General features: G+C 35.5%; 1 protein-coding gene across 1 annotated transcript in view; it reads right to left on the bottom strand.

The window, feature by feature from the left end:
- The window catches only part of LOC148069554 (VPS10 domain-containing receptor SorCS1-like), an 85,297-nt gene that overhangs the window by 36,682 nt on the left and 29,114 nt on the right, over positions 1-19,501 (bottom strand). The window contains exons 2-5 of the mRNA XM_087802199.1: positions 9,990-10,057; positions 8,504-8,603; positions 6,212-6,370; positions 2,979-3,052 (exon numbers count right to left, since the gene is read on the bottom strand). Coding sequence (XP_087658325.1) covers positions 2,979-3,052; positions 6,212-6,370; positions 8,504-8,603; positions 9,990-10,057 — 401 coding nt within the window. The remainder of the gene's footprint in view (positions 1-2,978; positions 3,053-6,211; positions 6,371-8,503; positions 8,604-9,989; positions 10,058-19,501) is intronic.

Raw genomic sequence — 19,501 nt, 5'->3', positions numbered from 1 at the left:
TGTGTGTTTAACCATTATTTCACTAGTCAAGAGTCAACCGCTGATGTTATTTCAAAGAAAATCAATTTTCTTTTTCTAAATGAAAGTGATAATAAATGGAACAATATACAGCTATGTTCAGAATAATAGCAGTCCAACATGACTAATCAGATAAATCACTTTTTTAGGTATAAAACATAATTATTAATGGAAAATAATACACCAGCAGGTGTAGTAAAGTCAGAGGAACCAACATACCCAACTTTAATGATATGAATACTCCTGGGTCTGTGTAATTGACTAATTAAGTAAAAGGGGCGTGTTCAAAAAATAGCAGTGTGGAGTTCAATCAGTGACATCATTCATTATGTGAAAGAAACAGGTTTCAATCAGGTGGCCCTTATTTAAGGATGAAGCACATGTTGTGCATGCAATTCTCTGTGAAAACTGATGAAAGATGGGTCGTGCCAAACATTGTTCAGAAGATATTTTTCTTGTGCGGCCCGGCAACAACTATTTCACGGACTGGTACTCTCGTCCCTGTACCGGAAGTCGTTACCTTCCCGATCACATGACGGGATAATTAAAAGATTTTGGGTCGTGATCTTGACCGTCCTCTGACCTTCTACATGGGTGTCATTTTGAAATAAAAATCTATAAACGGTGCATGACCTCAGCTGGACTTTATGGTTAAGGTGTATTAAGCCATTTCACTGGGAGGCTCCGGGTGACCACTTGTTGTATTAATAGCCGCTGTTGTGACAGACGATGGCTTCTTTCTTCACATTCTCCGTGGAGCGTCTGAACTCTAATATAAAGACCCCTTCCCTCTCCGCCCCCCCACCACCCCGCCCTGCTTCCCTCAGCACTCTGTAATTGCCTCTCAGTTCCATCTCTTTTAATGGACTTTCTGTCAAATACTTCATCCAATTCTATCAGCAAACAGCAGCTCACTTTGCTCTTAAATAAAGGCCCCGCTGATGTTACTCTGTTCCCGCGATAACTAGCACACACACCTCAGTGCGTCTTCAGCCGGCATATTTTTCTGGGTAAATCACGTTGAGGAATCAGTGCGCGGCGAGGAAAGTAATTCTTTCATCGAGAACGCGGAGTAAATTTACTGGCTTGCCTCAGCAGACTTATTTCCGAAAGCGACAAAACACATTTTTAATATGAAGAATTGAACATTACTTTCCATATCGCTGTAGTTCAGCTGGCATTAGCTAGAGCCCTGGTTCTCCCGACGTTTTTTTTTTTTTCGTCTAAAAATACACCAAACTATTCATAAGTATTCAGGAATGTTAATAAGACACTAAGCGTTTGCTAACAAGTGTTTAATTGTGTCGGAAGGAAGACGTTCGACACTGTTCGCCACAGAAGAGAAAGAGTGATGATGTGGTGCGTCAGCACTGTTCCGACTATATTTCATGAGCAGAATGCCTTCCACCCATCAAATATTTATAGGCGTGTGTAAACTAGACGCTTTAAAATAAGGAAAAAGAAAAGAAGAAGGAGGAACCATCCATTATTTATCGACGTATGATCTGCCTACTCAAATCTGAGACTCTCCAGTGCTTGCGATAAAAGGACAGACGAAGACGAAAAGGCTTTCATTTGTCGGCTGATACGAATCAAGCTGTAGCACTTTCATTTTGTAATTTAATTTGAAGGAACAAAAAGTTTGATTGAAGAGATTAAGATTAAAAATCTCTTCTTTTTTTTTTACAGTTTGATTCATTTACAATCACTGCACTATTGATAGGTGCCGCTGACGCTCGAGTCAAGAACGTACGACGTAATGAGGTGTTTTTGAAGTTATAATACAGATGTGATTGTCTCGTGTGCAAATAGAAACAACACACGCATGATCTGCTCTATTATCTTTGAATAATGAGCCAGAAATGTTTATTTACCCAACAGTAAGTAGGATGTTGTTTTCTCATTCAAACTATATTAAATATCTCTGTGTTCGTCCTTCTCTAAACAAATTACTTCAGCTTTAACATCAGTTTTACTATTTTTGTTGACATCCATTGTATCTGTGTCTTATCTTATCTTAAACATTGGCATCTTTATAGGTCACCAAATCAACATATACAATAATCTACGTTGATTTTTCCACACTATATTTTTAAAATATCCTTCATCAGTCATCATTATTGTCTGTAAACATTTGTGAAATAACACATTTATTTAAAATAATATAGTAAAAAAAACTGTATTTAATATCTGTAATATATATTATAAGATTTTTTAAATATATATTGTTATACAGTGATCACCATTTATTTAATTTTTATTTATTGTGTTTTATTGAATTAATCCCTTCTTATTTAATTCATAATATTTCCTTTTTATATTCAGTAATGCCACCACAATAATTCCTGTGGGGTTTTTTTACACTGGCAATACATGTTTTTATATTCTGAAAAGTAATTATAAAGGTAATTTAAGTCTACACAGGTGTCTGTTTTTGGAGGTGAGACTGATGTCTTTCTTTAAACAACATTTAATGGCTCGAAAACTAAATTATGTTTTGGTAATATATTTGTTTACAAGTGATTTAACACATTTCTGTAGTAAAATGATATCATTCCACTTACACAGGGAAAATTAAATCACCTGAAGATTTAACAACGTTTTTCAGTGAATTCATCATTTTTAAACTGAAGTTACTCTTTCTTGCAGTCAATCCATCAAACAAATCAACAGCATTTTAATCTAGTGATCGTAAACAAGATGGCGTGATGTAATTAATTTGCCATACAGACGTCGGCATCAATAGTTTGTTTTGGGTCCGTCGGTGTCGGAGTCTGAAGAATGTGTCGGAGCCGTGAGCACAAATCATCCATCATCATCAGATATGGAAAGTGAGGTCACACCCAATCTGTTAAAGCACGTGAGCCAGGGAGGGAAATCGATGCAAATGAACTCGAGGTCTGACAAGTGTCCGCGTCGCGAAGACAAACACTCCGTGACGAGATGAAGGAGCGACTCACCAGTAGAATCTGTTGGGGACGACGCGCTCGTGGACTGTTTGCCATCTTCGGCCGAACTCCACGGACACGTAGAGCTGAGAACGTGAGACTGGGAGTTAGACAGTGTATTGCAATGGGATTACACTATACATCATATACCATAAATAATATATATACAAAGGATATGAAATAAAGACTAATCTTTACAAAAATATTTAAATAAAAACAATAATTAAACATAAGGATATATAACAGGTGAATTGAAATCATCAAAATATTTCCACTCATACACAATAATTGCATAATAGTTTTATTAATACCTATAATGAACGTTTACAGCAGTCCAACAAAATATTTTACAAAAAAAATGGGAAAAATCATGTTAATAATGATTTAAGTTGACTTATTATCGAAAATATTAAAAATATTTTAGGAAAAAAAACTAGGAAATATGAGTAAATATGTTTTGTTCTATATATTTATAATAGTTTAAATGTTTAATCAGCATTATCTCATTTCAAATTTGTACCATGTTTAAAGTTTAAACTGAACTATTTTTTTTCTAAACTGTTTCCATTTAAATGGTTATTAAATGGTCACAAATGAACAGTAATACAATAAAATAACTACTAGATGTTGAAAATATTACTTGAAATAATTGACAAAAAGTTAAAAAATAAAACAAAATTCTACAATTCCTCGATTAAATGTGGCAATAGTTCAAATGAATCATCAGCAATGTTTAAAACTAAAAACTAGTTGTTTTCAAATCTGTTTCTATTAAATGATCACAAATGTACAGTAGAAGAACTGCCAGATATTAAAAATATTACTTTTATGGGACAAAACCTTTCACTTTTAAAAACATTTCTATTATTCAAAATATTTGCCTTGAATCAAAATAAAGTGTGTGTGATGGAAGTGGCAAACGTGTTAAACAAAAAGAATACATTTTGTTTAATTTGGGTTTTCCAATAAAATATTTGGGAGTGAAACATGGTTACAAACCTAAGAGTAGAATTGCAGGAAATATAAAATTGCTTCTCTTGCTTTTAGAGTTAAAAAAATAAAGCTCAACTAAGAATCAATGTAAGAGCCTTGAGAGGAAACGGTAATTTGACCAACTTACTCATCTAAAAAAGATACAAAACAAACACTGATTCATAATTGATTTGATGATTTCACCCCCCCCTCTGGGCGCCAGGCAGAGAATCATTTGCCTTATTTTAGCTCCAGGGCTCGACGGTGAACTGAAATATCCAAGAAATGATTTGCAGATTTAAGTACTTTCATGACATTCATTTGGCAGGTTCATAGTAAACAGCGTTTCAAAGTGTGGCTGATCCAAACACGTTGGGCACATATAAAACAACCACTAATATAGTAGAGAGAGTTGTAGAGATGTTGCGTCGCTGCTTAACAGAGAAACGCATACATCTTATTATGCAAATTGATCTTGTTAAAAAAAAAAAAAGAAAAAAGCTTTTTGTAGAAACTCAGCAGGAATCCGCTCTAATTGGGATTGTAAAATAAATAGTTTCACCGTCATCGTGCAATTTTCTCCCCGCAAAGCCATTACGTCTCACTATTGTCCTGGAATTGAACTGTTGTCCGGCGTCATTTTGCCATAATGTCGAACAACATGCAGTTAAAGCCGCAGGCTTCGCGAGGATTAGGCCCATCATTCTGACTTATCATAGAGCTCAGGACTTTTAAAGACGATCAATACTTGGAAAACGAAACCCACCTTAAAAATGATAAAAGAAAAAGATTAGATTTTGCTTAAAAGGAAATTACAGAGCAACCCGCAGGCAAAAACTTGTCTGAGGTGTCTTTATTCTGACCGGTCGGGCAGCTTTCATCTTCCTCGCCGCTCCATTTATCTCACTTCTCAGACCTTAACTGGGTTTTCACTCGGAAAATCAAGTCTTGCAATAGCCGGCTGGGGAGGTGGAGGTTGATGTCTGTGCCGTTGAGCAGTGCGGACAATGAGTTCTCGCGGTGTAATGAAGAGCTCGTGTGAGTTTATGTTGGCAATAGTGGGAGACACGGTGTGTGTTTTTGTGCGTTTCCATGTGTTCTGTAGTGCGTCGATGTCGATTTTTGTTGACAAAATGAAAACCTTCAACTGACGTTTCCACTGCCTTATTACATGTGAAGCTGCATCATAGTGTATGAAGGTTGTTCACCAACATTTACACAACCTTGTCGATGAGTAGAGAAAGACATTTGAATCCAAAAACAACATTTGTTTCTTATCTTTGATTTAATAAACATACTCTCTTCTTTTATTTGTTTGTTATTTACTATTCATTTGTATTTTAATTTCCAAAGATCGTTCAAAATGCACTTAGAATATAGAACTATAAATATTTATTAAATCCTGAAAGTATTCATTAATTAATATAAGTTTTACGTAAACAATAATTTAATAATTTAAATGTTATTAAGAAATGTAAGAATGCCATAAAATACAAAATATGGAATCATATGAAAGAGACACATCAAAGAACAAGGAATCAGTTTCTTGGTAAAGTAATGTGTAAAAAGTAAGGTTAATATAGATACAATTATTTGTTTTTAATGACTGTAACATCCAATAATGTATTCAAAATAATTCACTGTATAAAGATACAAACTGGATAATTATTACTTATAGTATCTCAAAAGAAAAAATATATATTTAATAATAACATAATATAATACATATATATATCTATTAAGTATATATTGTATTAAATATGTTTTTTTTAAATAAAAAACATTATAGTAAACATTAGAAAGACTGGTGAATTTATATTAATTTAATTATTTTCACTCATACCTAATGATTACATACATTTTCTATCGTTATATAAATAAATATAATAAGAGTTTCCAGCAGTCAAAAATATTTAACAAAAGAAATGGAGAAAATAACGTTAATAATGATTATAGTGTTTTTTTTATTATTTGTTATCCTTCTTTTACCTCAGAGAGTTCTTGCAATAGGATGTATTTTTTTTAGAGACTGCTGATGCTGAAACTTGTGACATGTGGACATGAAGCCTGGTTGCTGTGAGTGACAGGCAGCAACGAACTATAGATAAAGTTTCAAATATCCTCCTATATTTCTGTAGTTGTTCTGACGCTCCATAAGGCGGGTGACAGTTATTTTGACAGCCATAACAATCGCGTGATCAGCAAATAAACACAGCAGCCCCTCAGCCCGATATTCCTTGTCAGATGTTTTCCCGACGTCAGATCCTTGTTACCTTTTGGTCGTGACTGTACGCCAGAATCCAGTCCTCCTGCTCCGGGTGAAACAGAAGACTGAGGATATCAAACGCTAAGGCATGTTTCTGGTAGGACGCCCCCTCGTCGAGGCTAATGAGCAGACTGTTCTCCACCTCCGGGTCGGTCAGTAACATGATCTGAGACGAGGGAAGAGATGAGGGAATCAACATCTTTGACAGCTTCCCCGCCGAAGGGCTCCATCCCGCCCGAGCTGCTCTCAAAAACGAGGTGCGTCTGGGTTGGTTGTTATTTTTTTTTTTTGAGATTGATATGCAGGATAATAACACCTGACATACACGACTAACAATCTCTGAAATATTCAATTTTTTCCAATAAATAATCAACCGCAGAAACATAAATAACCTGGCAGCATGAAACAATAAACCTCGCTCCATATTTTACATAAGCAGGGAATGAAAAATATAATTGCTGAAGTCAATTTACCGTTTGTTTTTATGATTTATGGGAGCAATAGGGAGAAAAAATAATCATAAAAAGTGACATAGGAATTGAGCGTTTTATCAGAAATATGTACATACTTTAATGTCATCCAATCAAAGTGCTCATGTGCGTCTCTTCAGACTATCAAGTATTTAAAGGAGAGCGTTGAGAGACTGTTAATAACTGGTTATTACATTTTATTTAATCATCAGCTTCAATATTTCAAATAGAATCTACATGTTTATCTCTTTATCAAGACTCATTAAGTCCATTTTTTCCCCATTTTTGTCCAAGACTTGTTGACTTTTCAAACACATTTTCACATTAAAACCCACTCGTTTATTTATTAATCCTTAAGATGTCGCAGCACACACTACAGTTTTAAAGCTCCTCATGTTGACGTCTCACACACACCTCGGCCAGATGTGTGTGAGACGTCAACATCATCTTTCTAATCTAGTCTAAAAGAGACTCTTTCTCTCAGATGTTCGTTTAACTTCCCTCCTTCTTTTATCTTTCCTCCTGCTTCACTATGACAACCTGTTAACGCTCGTCTTTAACGCCACCTTAAAAGTGTGATAATTGTCTGCTGAAGCTCCCTGCTGCTTTTGAAATACATGAATTTTTATAGCTTGTGAAAAATAAATGACTCTGTCTTTTGAAGTTATAAAGGCAATAAAAGATGTTTTTTTAATGTTTTGTGCTACTAATGTAGATAAGTCATCTTTAATGATATGATCTAACTAAATATGGAAGTAAATCAGTGTCATAAGTTTAAAGTGATAGTTCACCCAGAATTCAAATTTCACTCATTTTCTACTCACCCTCATGCCGACTAAGAGTTGGGATTATTTTCAGAGTAATCTGTTCCTTTTTAGAATTATAGATAAAAATGTATGTTCATTTTAATGTAGCGACTGGAGCTAAGTTTTCTTCGTCTTCATCTTCGTCCAAGAAGCAGTTGAAAACATCCAAAAACGTCCATACTGCTCGTCTGTAACGTCCCTCTTGTATTAAAGCCTTAACATTAGACTTGATAAAAAGTAACTAAGTATATACTTGTTTGTAGCAGAAGTTCTCAGTCTCTGAGGTCCTGCCTGACGTATTTTCCTCATTGAAACCCATTGCAATTTATTTACGTTGTTGGTTTAGCAGCTAGCCTAGCAACGTTCACCAAAAAACAAACTTAAAATAAACGCATTTCCGGAACAATTCCTCATGAAGAGGCTTCAATACAAGAGGGACGTTGCAAAAAAACAGTATGGATGTATTTTGATGTTTTTAAGTGCATTTTTTGGATGAAGACGACGATTAACTAACGCTAGTCGCTATGTTAGCATTGACTAACATTTTTGTCTATAACTCTAAAAAGGAACAGATTACTCTGAAAATAATCCAAACTCTTGGTCGAAATAAGGGTGAGTAGAAAGTGAGTGGAATTTCATCTTTGGGTGAACTATCACTGTAAGTGTCTTGTGGATCCAGATGGTAATCTTGGACCACCTAAGTTTTTTTTGACCCATCACTAGTGATGTTCTGATTAAGCTTCATAAAGCAGTGTCATTATTTCTAGTGTCCACTAGATGGCGGTCTCTGCACTATTTTCCCATGTTTTACACAACTGTTCTAATGAAACGTCACATCATTTTTAAACTGATGGCGCCACCTTCTGACCTCTAAACAAAATGACACTGTTTCATGAAGCTTCATCAGACCATCACCCTCCTGATATGCTTTAACAACTTTGGGGTTATTTTGACAAGAATCAACTAGTCTGTGGTGTAAAAAAAAAGTTTAAAAGAACTGACAAAGTACAAAGCAAAACTTACCTTCCTCTTGTTGTTGGGACTCACGTACAGATAACTCAAGATGGTCTTCAGCCCAACTTTCTCATTAAGTTTCACATACGTTGTCCCGTAATCAGTTGACCTAAAATTCAATTATAGCACAAAGTAGATAGACTTTTGAGTAGAAAAAGACGAGAGGCCAGACAACACCTTCTAGTTAAGATGCTGATAGTATCATTAGGCTTGTCAGGCAGGCGGAAAATTGCAACAGCAGAAGTCATGAGGCAATTTGCTAGATGAATGGAGATTCCTTTAATTATCAGAATAAACAGGAATGTCCTGTGTGGCGTGAGATGGTAACCATATTGTTGACGCTCTTGGCAGCAAATATTGCTGCGATAGTTGACAATATTAGGATTCATTAGTTTACAGAGGACATTCTATCATCAGCGTGAACAACAACAACAAACTGTACGCTTCATTGATATCAACAAATCAGTTTTCAGATGCTTTAGTGCTCATTTATGTCATCAAAAGAAACTAACATCGTACCTATATAAAAAAAAAAAAAAACATGCTTAATATGTACAAAGAAAACATCATGCAGCAATGTTCTTGCTACAAACGGTAGCAAAATTCTCTACAACAGGGGCTTGTTTCTCGGACAAACAAAACAAATAATGGAAATGGATCTTAAAGATTTACAGGAGACAACAAAACAAGAACAAATGCTTTCCTCTCCGGCTTTTAGTGTTGTTGTTTCACAGAGCGAGAAGAATGACGAGATGATAAAGAATAACGGAGACAGTAAATAACCTTGAGTCTCTGAAGATTAAATTTGTATTTGGAAATGCAACTTTATAGTTTATACAGTCGTTATTTCTTAACGAAAAACTTTCTTCTGTGGTAAAAAATTATTGTTTCTACAACTTTCTTTTGAGTTTTATAGCTTAATTCCCCTTTTCATAGCATAATTCCATTAACATAGTTAAAAAAAATGATAATTAAGCAAAAAAAAACTATCCTCTCCAAGATGAAGTAAGTTCCCCATCATGACAATGTTTTAAAGTTATTACTTTATAAAGTTTTCCCCCGTCTGAAAACTCAGCGAATGAGAGGTTACGAGAGCTGAGTCCATTATGATGTAATAATGGCTCCAGCCAACTGTAATCACGCCCCACTTTGTTTATACAATGAGTCCCTTGGAGTTGGAGACTTTCAAACCTCCATGATTGACTAAACACAGAAGATTGGTCGTGGTTAAAGTAGGCAAGAATGTATCTCCAGAAAAACAGGGTTTTTTAGTGGGCAGGGTTTAATTACATTTTCTAATGTAAATATTTAAATGAAAATAGAGTTTTGTAGAAACAGACACATACTGATGAGTACAATAGAGTCCAACATCCATTTAAGAGACTCTTAAATCATCATTAATTGCCCTTTAAACATAATTTTATAATGAAATAAATACAACCTTTAATTTCTCACCTTCTGACTATAAAAAATATATTTAATGTGGCATTCTTACCTCCATAATGAACTTTCTGTCACTCTCCCGGAATTGAAGTCGTAATACTTGGTCAACATCAGTATCACCTAAGAGACAGAGAATCACTTTAGATTGTGCTATACATACAAAGTCAGACGTGCAGCACATTGTTGTCTTTAACGCTCCCTCGTGAGTCGACTTTATTAAAACCCAAACCGAACCACGGTGCCTTGTCAGCGGCAGTAAAGCCATGCACACGCTCTCACCGGACCACCTTCTCATATATATGCTGCAATGATCTTTAAGCCCCACCGGACTTTGCGTGAATGCCGCTGCTCCTAGGCAATGACTAAATGAATAAATAAGTTGACGCTATCATTCACTGCTAACACAGACTGGCAGGCTGCATAAATATCAGCAGCGTTATTTCTTCCTTCCTTTGAAGAGCGCTATAAAAAATGTCATGCGTGTTTTACCGCACACACTGGTTCACATGATACGCATGACGAGTGCGCTTCTAGAGGCTGTGTAAATTAATCCCAATAACAATAAATCTCAAATGTATGATGCCGGAGACAGAATACGACACATGAGGGAAAACAGAGGAATGTCGGGAAAAGCCACCGAAGAGAAAGAAGATGCCTTGTTAAGAAAATGTGAAAACTTCAATTAACTGGTGTGACATTTTTTTTCTGTATTTTTATTGGAATGATACTTCTTTTTTTTAAATTTCATTTTCAATTCATTTAAATGTATTATTTATTTATCCAGAACAATTTCTATTATCAAAACACAAGAGAAAACGTGACATTATTATTTGAAAAACTCTAAATTATATTTATTTATTTGTTATCTGCCAAAAATGACTATGATTAACATTAACATTACGTTTTAAGGTTGTTTTTTTTTACGTAATATGGAAAGGCTTTTTCAAAAACATATTATTCAGAACAAATTGTTGCTAGAATTCAATTATTTATTTGGCATTTGATTGTCGAGACAGAATACGAGTAGATGCTCAGAAAGATCAACATCATTGAATTGTGAAAAAATTGTAATGAGTTTGAAGATTTATTTTAGTCAATTTAACAAATGTTGAAATGTTTAATTGGAAAGGAGATTAATATAATGAATACAATCTTAATATTTATTCCTCTAAGTATAAAAGCAAAGGATTTTGCAGATATTTCATCGGGAAAAAAACGTTTTTTATCATTATTCATCATTTATCATGATTATCATTTTCACATTGAGTCCCTCCACTAAACTGAGTCCAAATCCATTCAAAAAACTAAAAAAATTATAATATAAATAATCAATCACATCTTGAATTAACTGGTGTGACATTTTTTTTTTCTGTATTTTCATTGGAATTATCCTTCTTTTTTTTCATTTAAATGTCATTTTCAATTCAATGAAATGTATTATTTATTTATCCAGAATACATTTCTATTATCTAAATACAAGTGAAAATATGACATTATTATTATATTATTATATTATTATATCATCCAAATTTAATTATATTTATTTATTTGTTATCTTCCAATAATTACTGCGATTATCATTAACATTACGTTCTAATTTTTTTTCAATGTAATATGGAAAGGCTTATTTCTTTCTTCTTTTTTTTTAATGAGTTTGAAGATTTATTTTATTCTATTGAACAAATGTTGAAATTATATATATTAAATATAATGAATACAATCTTAATATTACTTCCTCTAAGTATAAAAGCAAAGGATTTTGCTGATATTTCATCAGGAAAAATAATATTGTTATCATTATTCTTTCACATTAAGTCCCTCCACTAAACTGAGTCCAAAACCATTCAAATAAATAAAAACAATCAATCACATGCTTCCTCACACAATCATACTCGAATAGAAATTAAACTTCATCCAGTTGTTTTGTTTGTCTTCCATCAATACATTATCATCCACTAGTTATTTATCCACTTTCTTGGAAGGCTTAATACATTTTACATCCAACCATTTAACTACAAATGTGTTGGTATAATCCCATCCCATAATCCCACAACAAATGCTTTCAACCATCAGCCAATATGTATTAGATCATTTTTGGTTGTTGTATTTTTGGATCATAAATATCTTGTTTCATTAATGAATTCATTAATTCATATATATATATATATATATATATATACACAGGAACGTGTCTCCAAAGTGGGGTGAATCTAGATCTCCAGCTCAACCACGGTAAGGCCCCTGAAAACCCCCTTCCGTCGGGGGAAGTTACCCTCGTGCCTCATGCAATTTGTCGTCCTTCAAGCAACTCAATCTGCATCAGTCCCAGGCCCCTCAAACTTGGGCCTCGGTGTCTCTTGGGTCCTTCACAGAGAGGTTCAATTGGAAATGGTGCACGCTGAGTAATACCATTTCAGTTCTGACACATTTGCAAGAAAAAGTCTTTCAAACCCTCCTCCTCTGTGTATGACATGGAGGGTCCAGGATCAGGAATTTTAAATCAGCAGTAAATGGTGTCAAGAGTGGGATGAACATGATAATATTTTTTTTTACATTGTTGAATCGTATTGTTTATTTTATTCATGCTCCATTTTTACAGGAAACCGGTTTTTCTATAGCAAAAATGAATGAAATTAACTCAACTATTGCTTCATGAAACAGTGCCATGTTGTTTAGAGGTCAGTAGGTGGCGCCATCAGTTAAAAAAGGATGTGACGTTTCATTAGAACAGTTGTTCAAAACAAAGGAAAATAGTGCAGAGATCACCATCCAGTTCATCAGACCATCCCTATTGATAATTGCATTTGGTGGTAAAGAAATACATTGAATTACACAATCCATCCAAACAAGAAGCTTTTATGATGTATTTAAGAAAAGATTTCGGTCAGAAACGATTGCTGAACCCAAATTATTTCATTTGTCTGCAATCACTGCAACTGAAACAATGAAACCCTTTCATCTGGGATTCCTAAGTGTTTCCACCAAATTAGAGGAAAATATTCTGATTAAACTCCTGTGGTAATTATTTTCAAACAAAGAACGCGCAGCAGATGCACATGAATATGTAAACCCTCAGAATTTATATTTTTTATTAACGTTTTTAGGGTCTATAATCTTTTGCATCGGCTTTAGAAAGAAGCTTTTTTTTTCCTCGCTGAAGTCTCCAAAGCATCATTGTTCGCATTGTTCCCTCCACCCTTTAGACAAATGAACACCCTTGTGACGCCCTGTTTGCACAGAGCAATCATAAAATCTGCTGATCACATCGCTCTCCTGGGTCTTTTCACAGCATCTTGTTCGGGTTTTTAATGTGTATTTTCCAATTATCATGTGTTATAAAGATAACAAGGATACTATTCATGAACAGAAAAGGAAACACATCATCTAAATGGATACAAAAGACTAAGGATCTGCCCCCTCACATATGTTGTCTTCGAGGATTTCATTAAAATCTAACAAGTACGACCCCCCGCCTCTCGCCAGATTCAAACTCATGAAGCCCATTGCTTCAGTGAACCAGAACTGTAAGAGACACGCTCGGTGCACACATGAGGCGCGTCCCAGTAACTCTCAGTTAAGTCCACCATTTGGTGGTAGAGCCATAATCAGAACCAGTTTCATCTGGGACGTCAATTAGCTCACACCCACGCCGTCTGCTCCGGCTTCAACCCAAAAGCAAATAGGAGAGAAAACATGGATTTATCTTGATTTAAATAATAAATAAACACACAAAGTACATAACAATCAATCGTTTATGTTTACTCTTGAGCGTCCTTGACATTGAAACACCACACGAGGTGTTCAGCAAAGCGTGGGTCGACTGAATAACCCTCAATGAATGAAAAGTACTTTCATTCTATGGCTTAATAATGAACACGTTTTGCACACAAAAAAAAAGAAATTCACCCTGTAATCACACTTACAGCGGTTTCCATAATTACTTCTGTGAAAAAGAAGCTGTAAATTGCAATAAATGCATCACCTTCCTTTGTATTTAACAACCTGCAGTTCTGGAAAGGTTTTAATGTCATTCAGATTCAACTGCTTCAACGGCAACAGTAATTCAGGGTTGAGAGTGTAGCTCAAGGTGCAGGTAACGGGAATTGAACTGGCTACCTTCCAATTGGAAGCCGACTCCTCTCCTCCCTCCTTCCATTTAACGCCCACGTGTTGATTCATTTACTTCTCACTTCTTCCCCTGGCGACGTGTTGGTCTCAGCATGAACTCGGAATATTTCTTTCTCTTCGGCGAAGGTATCGTTCTTAAATGAATGTTCAATATGTAATTAAATATCCCTGTAGACGCTCTTCTATTTTAAGGTTCCGGGCGACGTCCACAACTTTGATCATGATGGCAGCATTACTTTGGCTGTTTATGTATTTCCGCTTCAAGGAGGCTCAATGTTCTTGGCACAATAACCTCTGTGGCAGCACTTATGTTCGGAAAATAATTTTAAAATACTGCTGAGCTTTGCGTTCCCAGCTCTATCTCACTGACTAATCAAAATCAAGCAGGGACAAGGCTTTTCGTGCACTTTGCATACACTTAGTTTCACTTTGATAAACTATTTATTTTGCACCTGAATTGGATCTTCGTGTGACAGGAATGACTGATTAGAAACTTCATCATGAAAATGAAAAATCTCACTTGTTTCAGCATCATCTGTTAGATCATCTGTTCCTCTCTGGTCATAAATACATCAGTTTATACATTCATCCGATAATTCTAATCTTATTTTCCAACATTTTCAAACACATCAGTTCCTTTTTTTATTCATCGCAACCATCATCTATTATTTGGACTGTGGGAGTAAACCAGAAATCCCAGTGGGAAGCGAACATACTTGAGTATTCTAGCATATATTTTGAGTTTTATTAGTGATGGCAAAAAATTGTCGATATTTTTGTAGAATGAAGGTCCTCACAGTGCGAGGACTAAAGGTCGCCAAAGCATCAGCGAAACAAGTTGAAGAAAGAAATTGGCGGAATAAGATGTAGATGTATGGAACCAGTGTATGTGCTTAGAAATAATAAAATAGTGAAGCGGGTGTGTGGGCGTGTCTCGGTGATTTCTTCGAAAGTAGTTCTCTTCCTTGGGGCAGATTACGACGATTTTCCTGAGAAAGCTGGAAAGACTTTCCGGGATCGCTTCGTGGTGCGATTAGAAATAATGATGACTCTCAAATCTCTGCGTGTGTCTGAGCTCTGGTTAAGAAAAAAAGTGAAGCCACTTTTATATCACGATAAACATCATCAATCAACATCAAATTTAATAACATGTTGCACATTAATATGTAAATGGTGGAACTATATGTTTATTTATGTTTAAGGGTTTTTTTTCCATGTTTATTTTTGAACATATGTACCTAGACAAAAACCTAATATATGGAACCTTCCACCAATAATTCTGATTCTGGTTTAAGCCAATATTTCTCTTTTGAGGTGACATGTTGAACCAGGAATGGTGAGTCAGAAAAGGGAGAAATGTTGTAGTAGTGTCTTTGGGATTTGGGAGCTCAGGCAGAGCTAAAAAAAATAAAAAATAAAAAGACATGAAAAATGTGCTCTCACTTTATGTAACTACAGTACTAAAGAAACCCACAAGAGTCACATAGTCAACCAAAGGAAGACATTCACAGCAACCCACTGGAAGACCCCAACAGCCTGAATATATTTGCCCATTTTTTTTATAACAGGTAAAAATAATGTGAGTTGTTGAGTTTGAGAAAATGAATGTTTCATTTAAAATAGGTTATGAAATTCATTCACTTGTATGGCTTCATACCGCTGCTGTTCACATGCCCTGGTTTTGACTGCAGGTTTACATCGCTAAAGTTTTCTGGGTGGTCTTCTTATGTAAGGTATTTTAGTCTACTTCAAAGGATTGCAGGATGCAACATGTACATGAATAGAACAATACTTGCTTTAACAGTATTTCAAGTCCTACAATGCCATCCAAACGAATCAAACAGAAACATCACTAGATTAGCTCTTATTTGTCGTGCAGTTAACGTCATCATCATCATCATCATCATCATCATCACTGCTCATCAAATTCATCATCAATAATATTAATGTTGGGTAAAAAAAATGTAATTCATATGAAAGTGTTAATGGTACTTCAGGGGTTCAGATGTAAGCAAAGTACAAAAAACATACTTAGTAGATTTTCATTTCTGCAGGCGGGTCTGAAACCTAATACATGTGGTAAATAAAAGAACAGTGTATTCTTGCATTTTATCAAGATCATGGAGGTTAAAGTCCCCATTATTTTGTTGTAAGTTTAGGTGATGGAAAAATAGTGTGTGTTGTATGTTATTAAAAATTTGCCTAACCCCTGTGAAATATCTGGGTCAAGGTATATGCAGTGGTGGAGGTCGCTCACCTTGATCAAGAGACAACACAAGGTATACCTCAAACACATTTGTTTGTTTGTTGTTTGTCTTTTGGGTCACCTTGGTCCAGAGATAACACAAGGGTTATCTACTGGTATTTCAAAAAGGTGCACAAACCTTAGATAAGCAAACAGAAAGAAAACTATAACCTTTGTATGCGTTATTTAAGACCATCTGTAATTCATTGTAGTCTGTGATTTTCCGGTATTGAACTGTGTTCTCGCCTCTCAGATAATCAATAACTTACGATGGACTTAAAATTGTGGCCGAAACAGTTCTTACTTCAGAGTGAAAATCGGACATTGAAAGAGAAGGTTCTGTATTAAACTCTCCTTGCAATTAAAACTGATGTGATTTTAATGCAATTCTGATCTCTCTGATGTCTTTTCGTTGTCTAAGTCCCAGCCTTAAGTCACAATCCTAAACTGACATTTAGCAATTCAAAGACAGCAGATTACATGTCAAATTAATGTGTAACCGAACAACATCAAAACCTCACAACAAATCATCCAAAAAGAAAAGTCAACACTGCAGATAAGTGAGTAATAAGTGGAAGTTAACAGCTTGGGCGAGAAAGATTATAAATAAAGGACAATTTTTGTGACATTTGGTTTCAAGCATCTGTTTTCCAGAAATTAATGAAAAGATCTATTTCAGGCAGATTGTCCTTGTGGCCTCGTGGTAATGACATTCACAACAATATTAGTCGGAACAAGAAAAATTGAGCACAATGTCTGATCGCATATGTCCTGATTGTGTGTCTGATTTTTACAAGCTGCTCACAGGAAAATATCTGCACAGATGGTTTATCATTGACACTGAAGAGAAATGCTCTTGAAAGAAAAGTGGAGGAGGCAAACACAGTTCTGCATTATTCACCAGCAGCAAACATGACAACATCAAGTCTCTCCTCCTGAGCGCCATCAGATCTGATGCCTCTGATTGTTTGACATCTCTCAGCTATTATTACCCTCACGCAGCTTCCAGGTAAACAGGATTAGAGTGTTTCTTATCTCTTATTCTTGTTGGTCCTTCACTTTTCCTGAGTTACCACTTGGGATATCAGCGCCGCTTTATGAAATGCCAAACCCCACTACACCAAACCTGGGTCACTGGAAGTTCAGGGTTACAAAACACTGGCGGTTTCACCCTAATTCTGGTCTCCCGTGGAGCATGGCGATAGAAGTCGGAGGTAAATAATGGCTTGACAACAACACCAAAACAGCAGTCTTTGGAGACGGCCCCTGTCCCGAATGTTTTTAGACTCCTTTTACTTGGATGTGCAAAACACCCCTGAGTACTGCAAATGAAGTTCATTGACCTGCAATGTCTGTCGGGGCTCACAGCCAAGTCCAGAGGAGCAAATGGAACAGCAGGCATCTTTCAGCTACTCTGTCCCGAGTCATCCAGGTCCATGTTGGAGCTCGGTGTTATTTTGTTTAGATTTCTCAAACCACATGAATGTCTTACTTGTGTTCTCCACCATGGGGGTAAAATCAGTTAGACTAAGAGCTCAAACCTAAACCCTCACAGCGAGTTGAAACCCTGAATAACTAAAGTGGATTTATGAAAGAGCTTTGATTTATCCAAGATAACATGTTTTTGGTCTGTTTTTTTTCTCCATAAAATGCAAGTCTGTGCTTCTTCAAACAAGTCCAAAGGGCTGTCAAATAAAACTTAAATTTAAGCTTAAATTTCAACATAATTGCTTTGACCTTTTACTGGTTTTGAATGATGCTGATTTTTTAATGATAATAATAATAATAAATAAAGAATAATTAAAGAATATATATATATATTTCTTTCCCATCCTGTGTTGCCAATGCAAGTCAGCTTGTTCTTTTTATTTTACTTCATATTGGCTTCGCTAACATTCCTCATCCAACTGAGCTTGATGACTACATTATTAAGCAAGTTTCTTCACAATAAAAGCTGTTTTCTTTCTGTCTTGTTTTAAAGCTTTGGCAAATAAAAATTAACTAGAGAATAAGAAAATATTAAAATGATGTGTCATATTTGTTATGCTGTAGCCATTAACACAAATGTTAGTATCCTTGTTTCCTCACAGGCCAAACAAAATTTGTGTTTCTGTTTTGAACCAACCCTTCTTTAACGTCTAAACTGAATGTGAGAACGTCTCCATTAAAGACTGAATACTTATTATATATATATATATATATATATATATATATAAACCCGATTTGGCCTTGACGTTGACACGTTATTGACTCACCATGAGTTTGACAAAAGCACAACCATATATATGAAAGTATAATTTATTTCCCCTTACGAAGCTCGTCTCCTGAACATACATATCTATCAGTTCAGTCTTGCTGATATGTCGCAACGCAGCAAATTAATGCCGAATAAGCACCGTGAAAAAAAAGGTGTATTTTCTGTCGAACCTCTAAATGACGATATCTGCTGCTCTGTGAGTGATATCAGACGAGAGTGAATCTTCAAAGACCTTCTAGGTCTCCGAGTGTGTTGAAATGAATTTGATTATCTCCCTTCTTTACACTGCCCATCTGTCATAAATAATTCCACCTCAGTATTGATTCAGACTGATGTTTACTTTAGCAATAACATCAGCGCCGCAAACTACGCTTCTAAGATTAGCCGCGGATGAAAGCGAGGGACGTCGATCTTGTCGTGCCCTAAATAATATTGTTCACGAGTCAGAGTCCGGAATGATCGTAGCTATTATTTGCGATGTGATGTCACCAGGAGTGGTGACTGACAGTCGCCACATGCCCTTCTCTCACAGCTGCAAGACTTCAGGCAAAATAGCCGGAGAAAGTACAACAGAGCGTTGGGAAGGAAGTTGAAAACATCTCAGGAGGATTACTTCAGGGACCTTGGAAAAGTGAGGTAAAAATGATACAGAGAGTTTCACCTCCCAAGGGAAGATATTCGATTTTTTTTAAATACACATTTGTATGAAGCAAAATTCAACTTTAAACATTTCGAAGACCTGCTAAAATGTACTTGGTTCTTAAATCATCTTAAAAGGTGATTATTTTAACAGTATAATCTTTCAGAGAATATATTTACAGACTAGGGCAAGTTTGAAAAACACTTTTTATCCAGATATAAAAGACTAAGAGGACGATCATGTGAGAAAGAAAAAATAATGTTGGTGATGCAATTCAACCAAATGCTCCACCAA

The sequence above is a fragment of the Callionymus lyra genome, chromosome 11, assembly GCF_982586985.1.
Source record: "Callionymus lyra chromosome 11, fCalLyr1.hap1.1, whole genome shotgun sequence".
Taxonomy (NCBI): Eukaryota; Metazoa; Chordata; class Actinopteri; order Syngnathiformes; family Callionymidae; genus Callionymus; species Callionymus lyra.
This window is presented reverse-complemented; position numbering and strand designations above follow the sequence as displayed.